The 11,385-nt window shown below is 40.2% G+C and overlaps 1 protein-coding gene across 2 annotated transcripts in view; it reads left to right on the forward strand.

Moving 5' to 3' along the window:
* Window positions 1-1,607: 1,607 nt before the first annotated feature.
* Window positions 1,608-11,385, forward strand: part of LOC126425325 (tubulin-specific chaperone cofactor E-like protein) — an 84,088-nt gene continuing 74,310 nt past the window's right edge. For both annotated transcript variants that reach the window (XM_050088306.1, XM_050088307.1), the window contains exons 1-2: window positions 1,608-2,114; window positions 7,782-7,963. In XM_050088306.1, the coding sequence (XP_049944263.1) occupies window positions 1,872-2,114; window positions 7,782-7,963 (425 nt within the window). In that variant the 5' untranslated portion in view covers window positions 1,608-1,871. The remainder of the gene's footprint in view (window positions 2,115-7,781; window positions 7,964-11,385) is intronic.

Here is an 11,385-nt window from a genome sequence, read left to right on the forward strand (position 1 = left end):
CATCACACTTGGGCATTGTGCAGATTCCTGCTGGTAAAAGATGTGAAAATACCTCACTTGACGAAATCAGTAAGGTACCGTTGGTATACAAGCATAAGGAAACTGAATACCATTGCCGGTTCGTAATAATTTTTGCTACGGGGCTGTACTTGAAGGAAAACAAAATCTACCTTTCAGAAAAAAAACCTCCACACAAATGCTACATAACATGAAAACACACTTCGTATTAATAAAATATGTACGTCCTTGCAACCTTCCTTCGTTTTAAGAAATGGTGACCGCTCTTAATTTGGGCGCCCATGTATGTAGGACAACTCTATTTCTGTTCTGCAAGGCGCAACATTTGCTTATAGCTGACCTATATTGCCAAGCAACTATCTCTGAATTCTGTGTGCCAGCCACCCGAAATACAATACATGGTCAGAAGTAGTTTACGAACCACTAAAGAGCGAAGTTGAACGTGTCAGTTATACATGTAAATTTTTTCATTATTCGCTGAAGTGTGTTAGTGCATATGACATTCGAATCTTATTCCATCGCCCTTTCGACCACTAACCTCCAGAACTTTCTCGCTACAGCCCGCAAAATGGTTCCACAAGTGGCTTATTACCGACGCACCAAAAATCGTTAGCAGCCACCCAATCGGAACGAGTTTAAGACATAATTCGAATAATTCTGAAAAGCTTGAGTTCTGACGAGAAATATACTACGGTCTTCAGTTGTTTTAATTTCTCTCACGTCTAAAATACGTGAGCATGTATGTACATATGATGTATGCGAGTATTCTGTCAATAATACACCATCCCTTGCACAATGACTGGGATGCTAGACCTGTGTTACGCTTTCTTTGTCTGCTCTCTGCAGAGACCAGTGTAGCCAACATAACCGCTCTTGTCGTCGGAAACATTTCCTCACATTCTGAATAAAAAAACCTGTTAAAAAGTGCACTTGTCAGTGATGATTAGCTATTACAAATGGTAGATACCGAATGTAATTTGAAACTAGTATCAAATGAAAGAGAAGATTGCAGAGATCGTAATGTTTAAGTTCCATATGTTGGTTCTTGACTTGCCACAAAGCAAAACGTAAAAATCAGTAGACGACCTTGTGCAAGTGGCGAAACCTGTGCCAGTAGCGAGGAACTAACACAGCTGTTCGGACGTAAATAAACAAAGCTCAGCATATTTCTCTTATGTGGAACAGACAACTGTTTGTTTCTTCGCATTTCGGAAGGAAAATAAGATGTAAGTGTTATTGTGAAATGTGGATAACTACTCTCAATTTGATGCAATAACGAGGGAAGTGCTGTTGCTCAAAGTGAGTATATTTTCTCCAAGAAACATCAGGCTCTTTGTGTACTTCTTTGACAGAGCGATTAAATTGTCTCAGAGAACACTATATTCGCTATGTGGTAACTGCAGAGGGTTCAAGTTTTCCTTACCGTTTAAGATTTGCGCTGCCTGCGCGTGTGGATAAAATTTGCTGTTGAATTGTCAAATAGGCTGTAAAACAAAAGAAAACAAGTAATACTTAGACCTTTTGTTTTGGTTCCGTGTTCCACCGCGTGGGTGGCGCTCTGCCTGTGACGCAGACGCTTGTCCAACACGTCGTAATCAGCTGGTAGCAGGCGAACGGCGCAGTGAAAGTGGCGGAGGGGCAAACAAAGAAGCGAGCGAGCGATACAGCGACAGTTGCGAAATGAACGCCAGGGACGGCGGAGCTGCGCCGAAATAGATCGCGGATCTAAACAGTAATACCGTGTACCTCTGAAAACGCTGACTGCAGGCCCTTTGCGTGTGTTTGTGTGTGTGTTCGCAGTGTTTAGTGCTCAGTTAGTGTAACCTGGCCATTCCTCTTACAGATCATATGAAATGCCATCGCTTCTAGAGGCCTTAGACAAAAAGTATGGGAAGGAGGAAGATGACACTTTGGACCTGGACGTACCCATAGCAATCTACGTTCCGAAGAAAGGACCCAGAAGGTGTATCCCGTCCCTGTTGGTGCTAAACGACTGTGATATTGAATCAGCCGGAGATGAAGACCAGCTTGGACTCAAATGTCATGGTGTAGAGGAGTTAGACTTGGCTCAAAACAGGCTGTCCAGATGGAGAGAGGTAAGCTTTTATCAGTAATTCTTATCCCGCAGAAAAGTGAAAAACTCCGTGATCTTTGCTATTCTGATTATTATTTTCGTTTAGTAATCTATATGCCAAGGTGTGATGTGCTGTACATGACAGTTTTTTTTAATTTTGCCCTTTTTTGTGGTGTAAGATTTTGTGTAGCAACGTGTTTGAATCTGCCACATGAACAGTGTTATTTCTGTGCTTACTGAAGTGATCCAAAGACACTCGAAAACATACTATCAAATTTTGCCAACAGCCTATTGATACATAATGATATTGTTATGGTATATGCCAGGAACTGTCTGCTCGAATAAGACACACCTCTCTCCCATTTTTCACTTTTTGTAGTTACTGTACAATATATCTACACAATACACATCAAAATACCCTCTTTGTCAGAGACTTTCCCATGTTGTGATATAGGTTTTCTCAGTTTACCTTTGAGTTTTAGTACTTAAAATATGATGGGGGAACGTAAATATTAGGCTACTATGCAGAGTAATTTAATACCACAACTATTAGATGTTCATATTCGTTGGCTACATAAGCTCACCACCAGATTATCACCTTCCAACATAATCAAGATCTCAGGCTACACTAAATGTTAGTCTGTTCCGCATGCAAGATTTCTTTGAAGGGTGCAGTATCACTCTGATCACTGTGTAGCCCAGATTATTGCAAACTTAAATGTATCCCTGAATGTGGGTGAAATGAAAGAACATTGTACACAAACTGAAAAGAATGAGATCAATTCATGATGTATCATCTTCTCCATACATTTCAAGTTCTTGTTGTATTTATCATGAAATTCCAGCAATGAACCCAAATGGAAAAATAAATTAAGTGCTGGTTACCCATAAGATGCTTAGTTGATCTTATTAACAATATTTCTGGCATGCGATGACAGAACACTGACAATAGGGCCTATTTCCTTTGCATCTGTATTATATTTTGGAATGTTGGTTGTAGTGACACACTGATCTGTACCATAGCCCAAAGTATAGCTTAGCTTGAAAGGTGACAATTTGATTTGGCAAAGCCAAGAAATGTGTCAAATTTTAGTTGTGGTCTAGTTAGGTTGATAGATTACAGTTTGGTTTTGAGTTTCTGAAGCAGTATTGAAGATTTCTGTTAATACAACTATTGCATGTTGTTTCTATGTATGTTGACATACTGAATTGTAAACACTGAGTTGGTAAAATGTACAGGTCTTTTGCAGCTTTTTTATGTGTATGAGGTTCTACATCTACTCCTCAAGCCAACATACGGTGGGTGCCAAAGGCTACCCTGTACCACTAAGTCATTTCCTTTCCTGTCCCCTGACAAATAGTGTAAGGGGAAAAATGCCTGTATGCCCCTGTATGAGCCCTAATTTCTTGTCTTTTATCTTCATGGTCCTTATGCACAATGTATGTTGGCGGCAGTAGAATCATTCTGCAGTCAGCTTCAAATGTCAGTTCTCTAAATTTTTGCAATAGTGTTTCTCGAAAAGAACATCACCTTCCCTGAGTTCCTGAAGCGTCTGCATAACACTCATGTTGTTTGAACCTATCCATAACAAATCTAGCAGTCCACCTCTGAATTGCTTAACATCTCTTTCAATCCGACCAGGACTGAGTGAGGTGGTGCAGTGGTTAGCACACTGGACTCACATTTTGGAGGACTGACGGTTCAAATCCACATCTGGCCATCCTCTAGGTTTCCAATGATTTCCCTAAGTCGCTTCACGAAAATGCCGGGATAGTTCCTTTGAAAGGGCACAGCTGACCTTGTTCCCTAATGCGATGGCACCGATGACCTTACTGTTTGGTCCCCTCCCCCAAATCAGCCAGCCAACCAACCAATCTGACCTGGTATGGTTCCCAAAGACTCGAGCAGTACTCAAGAATAGGTCACACCAACATACTGTGTGTGGTCTCCTTTACAGGTGAACCACTCCTTCCTAAAATTCTCGCAGTAAACTGAATTGACTAGTCACCTTCCATACCACAGGTCTTCCATGCTCATTACATTTCATATCGCTTTTCAGTGTTACGCCCAGATATGTAAATGACTTGATGGTGTCAGGTAGGACACTAATAATACTGTATCCGAACCACCATCAGGTGGCTTGCGGAGTATGGATGTAGATGTAGATGTACAGGTTTGTTCTTCCTACTCATCCACATTAACTTAAATTTTTCCAATCAGAAATTTTTGTCTGAGTCATCTTGTATCTTCCTACAGTCACTCAACTTTGACACCTTACCGTACACTACAGCATGAGTGGAAAGAGTTTAATAGCTGAGTATTGCACTCCTTTCTGTTAGATTCACTGGAGGGAAGCACAGATCACTTTTCCTTGTTGTATTTATCTGCAGTGTATTATTGACAACAAATTTCTCAATTACAGAAACAGTTGTTTCTAAAACATACATATGTGTACCCACACATAATTCTGATCAGTTTCTTTGCCTAAGTGATAAGTTGCCACATATGTTTGCCGAGTTTAACTTGCAGTTTTAACTTTGATGGCGAGATTGCATTAAATATGGCATGAATGTAAACCTTGGGCTATGCTGCTGGTCAATCTCTTATCACAACATTTATCTGACATTCACTTTCATTGGCTTCTCCAGCTCAAAATCAAAGTATCCCCTTCAGACTCAACCTAGACCTTGGGCTACTCTCCAGATCCATCTGTCACCACAGCCATGATCTCAGGAAGACATGGAGTGTGGGGAGGAGGGGCTGGGCATATCACACTGTAGCCATTAATGTCGTACATTCCTCAGGGCCGATCATGGCTTATTTCTTGTTGCTGTTTTATGTGAATTTTTTGCATTCAAGAAATAATAGAGGGACTGATAAATTTTAGGACTTGTAAAAACTTAACACTAGAAATTCTTGTTTGGTTTACCATGTAAAACTAATGGAGAATAGTTCTTAATTTGTTATTTTAGTCCATAAAATGAAGCCAAGTGTGCAAAGTATGTTTTGAACATGGGTAGGGGGCCTACATATTTTTTAATATATGTTGCATCTAAAATCTTTAAAAAAATCAACTAAGAGCAATATCACATAAATAAAAATTTTCCTTCCTCCAGAAAAAAAATCATACCTGAAAGGGTTCAGTTGTTCGTTTGACTATTTCTTCTACATAATAGATGACGTATTGAATGTAATTTTATATATTTGTAACATATTTCTTCATACATATGATGTAAATGGCATGCTCTAAATTATAGCACTGGGTGTAAACATAATTTATAAAGCATATTAATAATTGGGAAAAGTATTATTCTTGTGTCAATAACTGTTAAGATGAACACTTACTTCCTATTGTTCTGGTATTAAGTAATCTCATTAATGACATATTAGACTGTGCTTCTGGAAAACTGACCTTGTCTAACAACACACCACATTTCAATATAAACATTAATATTGATAGCTTCTATTCAATGAAAGAAATATGCAAGGAAAACAGTACAAATAATGATGCACGGTCTCTTAACATTATAAAAAAGAACAAAATTAACTAAACTATTACCAGCTCATTGAAAAATCAGAACTTGGAACCACAAGTAACTATTGTTGTGTGTAGTAGCCCTAAATGATTTCAACAGCAAATGCCAGAAAGACATTATTTCTCTTTAACTCAGCAGTAAATTCGTTAACGAACTCAAAAATGGCTTTCTGTCGAGCAACTCTTATAGACATCACACTGTGAACTCTCACACATGCTGTTGGTTGTGACATTAGTGAAATATAAGTGGCTTCAAAAACTATGTTACACATTATTTCAGCAAGTCAAGTAACTTTTATCGGATTTTGGCAAGGAATTAAATTGGAGTTCACTTCTAAGAGCTTCCTACTGTTGAGAAGTTTGGTAAAAGCTTAGAACTCATTCAAAGGAATAAATCATTCACTTATCGATTATGCAATCATATTAATCTCTCTTGGTATGGATTTTGCTTGTTTGAACAATGTGTGGGATTTTTCAAGTGTGTGATTTGAAACACAATTATACAGTGCAAATAATGATTGTCTGCTAAAATATAACTTCAAGTTAAGACTTAAATTTTTTGCTATTTTGGGACTGAACTGCAAATGTTTCAGTCAACAGTGTTCAGTATTCTTGGAAATGTTGCACTCTGGTAGCACTGTTTCTTGAGTATGCCGTATGTTGCGCTGGTTAGGTGCTAAATTAATGTCGGTTTGTACTATTCACTCAGAAATGAGTTAGTAGTTTCATTTAACACAGATTTGCTGCGAAGCTAGTCATACCTGTTGAGTTAATGTTCTGGGTTATGAATCATTTACATACAGAAAGCTCTGCGTGTGAGTGACACCTCATTAATTCTTGACTGATTTCTTGGTACCAATCAGAACATCGGAGTTCCATGGGAAAACTAGCACTTATCAGAACTCAGTTGTTTGTATTTATCTATTTTATTAGTCTCCTCCTCTTGTGTGTTGTGTCTCTACATTGAGTTAAAACCTTTGTCAAAGTTATGGAATTAAGCTTTGCAGTGTTGGAGTAGTTTACTTTACATCTGCTAAGCAACTGTTTTTTCGTGTGTTATGTTCCTTAGACCCTTTCACGAAAGGGAATCCCCAGGCATCTGTGACAAATGAAAATATACATTACCACAGAGAGGCAGCTGCAGTAAAATTTCTTGTAGCATATGTTGATAATTAAAAATTAGAAGAAGACCATTACATTAAAAACAGAGCTACCAATTTCTTAGTGATAATGGAAGTGTGTTTATCTTGCAATTTGTTTCCTATAGTGCTAGTCAGAATTTGATAATGCAGTATGCATATAAGTGGATAATTTGTAGAAGACGTAGCTAGCCAGGCGAGCTTTTAACTAATTGTCTTTATTTGTTTTTATTTATTTCCCTAGACAGGCAGAGTTCATATGAAGAGTATTTTGATAGTGTGTGTTATGAGAGAAGAGTAAAAACAAGTTTTGTTGGTTATAGCTACAATGGTATTGGTTGTTAAAATACAGAAGTATTGTCCTGGAATGTAGTCCCTACCACAGAAAGTACTAAACACAGAAGCAGAAAAAAAGAACTTTGTTTTTTAGAACAAATTTCTTATATTTCTATGTATTACCAGTATTTTTATTTTTCCTCGGACTACTGGTTTCTGTCAGTGATGACCATCTTCAGTTCTATTTTTAAAAATGTACCATTATAATTGAGCTATAGTAGTAGTGTCCAAAAATGCACTCAAAATCAGGTTAGCATTGTCACACACAATTAAAATGGAGTAAACTAGGTCAAAATGCCAGCAAAATCATCTTGTGGACAGTGTTACTGTTTGTAACAATCTGAGGTACGGATGCACAAAAGTATGTGTACTTTATTAAAAGACTGAACTCTTTGGCAAGTCATAGAACCAACAGAAAGCTGGAAGTCAGTGAACCTTAAACAATGTGGACAATATACAGTGAAAGTTGTTTTTGATGTTCTTGTGACCTGAGTCTTGCTTGCCTGCTTGAGTGAGGTGGCAAACAAGTTTCACTGAGAGAGGATGTTGTTTCACACAGATGATCAGTCACCTGGCTAAGAATCTGACAGTTCTCATGTCAATATAATTCTAGCTGTTAGCCTCATGCCGAGGTGCCTATGTTTCACTTGGCTACAGCCATTCTCATGCTGGTTTCAGATCTTTGGCATACTGCGCCAGATGCCACGCATCAGATTTGTCAACTTGAGTTTCAACGACCTCCGAGAGGACCTCATGTTCCTGGACAACAATAATTCTTTCCGCTTTCTTCGGAACCTGGTGCTGAATGGCACGCGGATCGACTGGAAGAGCGTCCGCAGCCTGCTGAAGATTCTTCCCAGGTAAGGCAGGCCACAGCTTTGCCTAGCCTTGGGGATGCTTAGCGTGCTGAGTTTCAGACATAAACAGGTGTAGTTCTTGGGGCAAGTGTCACCGTTTTTGGATTATCACAAATTTCTGCTAGATGATACCACTAAGGCATGACATTACTCTTATTTAAAAATTTATTCCTGTTAAAATGATGGTAGCTCAGAAATCAGTCAAGATGTTGCTTTAGAGTGGGCATTTAAGGAATCAATGTTTTAAAAAAATGAAAAATACACCTTATTGTTTTTGTTGGATAATTTTTTTAAGTTTTTGGTAGTCTAATTCAATAAGTTCATCTCAAATCGCTTCCTTCAACTTTTCATGATCTGTCTTCGGAAAAGGCTGTTCACAGTTGCTGTGCACAATTTTGTCACAGCCATGCTGCAGGAATTTGACATTTTATCCTATTAACGGCTATGTAACAATTTGCTTGTAAAAAAAATAGAAATCTTAGAAATTTTTACATTAACGTCAGCAATTTCTGTTGGGTGGTTGGTTGAATGCATGCCTCTTTGTGCTACTTTATTTTTACAACTAACTGATATTTTCCAAGATGCTACTGGGCTTTACCATAATCAAACAGCTCCCATACATAAGGGGAAAAAATAAAAAAAAAAAACCTTACCTCATTACCCATTCTTTCTACAAATTATCTAAAAACCCAGATTCAAAGACTGAAATGTACTGTTACCTATGTAGCAAGTAGCAGTGAGCATTATAAAGCTGTGTCACAAGTACTAATGTACTGTAAACATCACTTAGTGTCTGCAAATGGAGGTACCTATTTTCTTTGAGAAAGACCTGTGTAATCAAGTAAACATCAAGTAACCAGTAGAAGTTCCAGAGCAGTGATTTAATGTAATGGAGGAAGCAACAGTTTCCAAAATGATAACTGTCATACTGATTTACTAGGCTGAATTTAGCTCACACAAAGACAATTTTCTTGTCTTTTATTAATGTATACCTTGAGTAGTTCTGCAATCCTTATAGTCATTTTTGTGATGAGATCTACAGTATATAATAACGATGAGGTGACTTACCGAACGAGAGCGCTGGCAGGTCGATAGGCACACAAACAAAAACAAATATACACACAAAATTCAAGCTTTCGCAACAAACTGTTGCCTCATCAGGAAAGAGGGAAGGAGAGGGAAAGACGAAAGGATGTGGGTTTTAAGGGAGAGGGTAAGGAGTCATTCCAATCCCGGGAGCGGAAAGACTTACCTTAGGGGGAAAAAAGGACAGGTATACACTCGCACACACACACATATCCATCCACACATACAGACACAAGCAGACATATACGTGGAATGTTTCCCTCTCTCTCTCTCTCTCTCTCTCTCTCTCTCTCTCTCTCTCTCTCTATATATATATATATATATATATATATATATCAATATAATGGAAGGAAACATTCCACGTGGGAAAAATTATATATAAAAACAAAGATGAGGTGACTTACCGAACAAAAGCGCTGGCAGGTCGATAGACACACAAACAAACACAAACACACACACAAAATTCAAGCTTTCGCAACAAACTGTTGCCTCATCAGGAAAGAGGGAAGGAGAGGGGAAGACGAAAGGAAGTGGGTTTTAAGGGAGAGGGTAAGGAGTCATTCCAATCCCGGGAGCGGAAAGACTTACCTTAGGGGGAAAAAAGGACAGGTATACACTCGCACACACGCACATATCCATCCACACATACAGACACAAGCAGACATATTTAAAGACAAAGAGTTTGGGCAGAGATGTCAGTCGAGGCAGAAGTGTAGAGGCAAAGAAGTTGTTGAAAGACAGGTGAGGTATGAGTGGCGGCAACTTGAAATTAGCGGAGATTGAGGCCTGGCGGATGACGAGAAGAGAGGATATACTGAAGGGCAAGTTCCCATCTCCGGAGTTCGGATAGGTTGGTGTTGGTGGGAAGTATCCAGATAACCCGGACGGTGTAACACTGTGCCAAGATGTGCTGGCTGTGCACCAAGGCATGTTTAGCCACAGGGTGATCCTCATTACCAACAAACACTGTCTGCCTGTGTCCATTCATGCGAATGGACAGTTTGTTGCTGGTCATTCCCACATAGAATGCATCACAGTGTAGGCAGGTCAGTTGGTAAATCACGTGGGTGCTTTCACACGTGGCTCTGCCTCTGATCGTGTACACCTTCCGGGTTACAGGACTGGAGTAGGTGGTGGTGGGAGGGTGCATGGGACAGGTTTTGCATCGGGGGCGGTTACAAGGATAGGAGCCAGAGGGTAGGGAAGGTGGTTTGGGGATTTCATAGGGATGAACTAACAGGTTACGAATGTTAGGTGGACGGCGGAAAGACACTCTTGGCGGAGTGGGGAGGATTTCATGAAGGATGGATCTCATTTCAGGGCAGGATTTGAGGAAGTCGTATCCCTGCTGGAGAGCCACATTCAGAGTCTGGTCCAGTCCCGGAAAGTATCCTGTCACAAGTGGGGCACTTTTGTGGTTCTTCTGTGGGGGATTCTGGGTTTGAGGGGACGAGGAAGTGGCTCTGGTTATTTGCTTCTGTACCAGGTCGGGAGGGTAGTTGCGGGATGCGAAAGCTGTTTTCAGGTTGTTGGTGTAATGATTCAGGGATTCCGGACTGGAGCAGATTCGTTTGCCACGAAGACCTAGGCTGTAGGGAAGGGACCGTTTGATGTGGAATGGGTGGCAGCTGTCATAATGGAGGTACTGTTGCTTGTTGGTGGGTTTGATGTGGACGGACGTGTGAAGTTGGCCATTGGACAGGTGGAGGTCAACGTCAAGGAAAGTGGCATGGGATTTGGAGTAGGACCAGGTGAAACTGATGGAACCAAAGGAGTTGAGGTTGGAGAGGAAGTTCTGGAGTTCTTCTTCACTGTGAGTCCAGATCATGAAGATGTCATCAATAAATCTGTACCAAACTTTGGGTTGGCAGACTTGGGTAACCAAGAAGGCTTCCTCTAAGCGACCCATGAATAGGTTGGCGTACGAGGGGGCCATCCTGGTGCCCATGGCTGTTCCCTTTAATTGTTGGTATGTCTGGCCCTCAAAAGTGAAGAAGTTGTGGGTCAGGATGAAGCTGGCTAAGGTGATGAGGAAAGAGGTTTTAGGTAGGGTGGCAGGTGATCGGCGTGAAAGGAAATGCTCCATCGCAACGAGGCCCTGGACGTGCGGAATATTTGTGTATAAGGAAGTGGCATCAATGGTTACAAGGATGGTTTCTGGGGGTAACAGATTGGGTAAGGATTCCAGGCGTTCAAGGAAGTGGTTGGTGTCCTTGATGAAGGATGGGAGACTGCATGTAATGGGTTGAAGGTGTTGATCTACGTAGGCAGAGATGCGTTCTGTGGGGGCTTGGTAACCAGCTACAATGGGGCGGCCGGGATGATTGGGTTTGTGGATT

This window comes from Schistocerca serialis, chromosome 10 (genome assembly GCF_023864345.2).
Source record: "Schistocerca serialis cubense isolate TAMUIC-IGC-003099 chromosome 10, iqSchSeri2.2, whole genome shotgun sequence".
Taxonomy (NCBI): Eukaryota; Metazoa; Arthropoda; class Insecta; order Orthoptera; family Acrididae; genus Schistocerca; species Schistocerca serialis.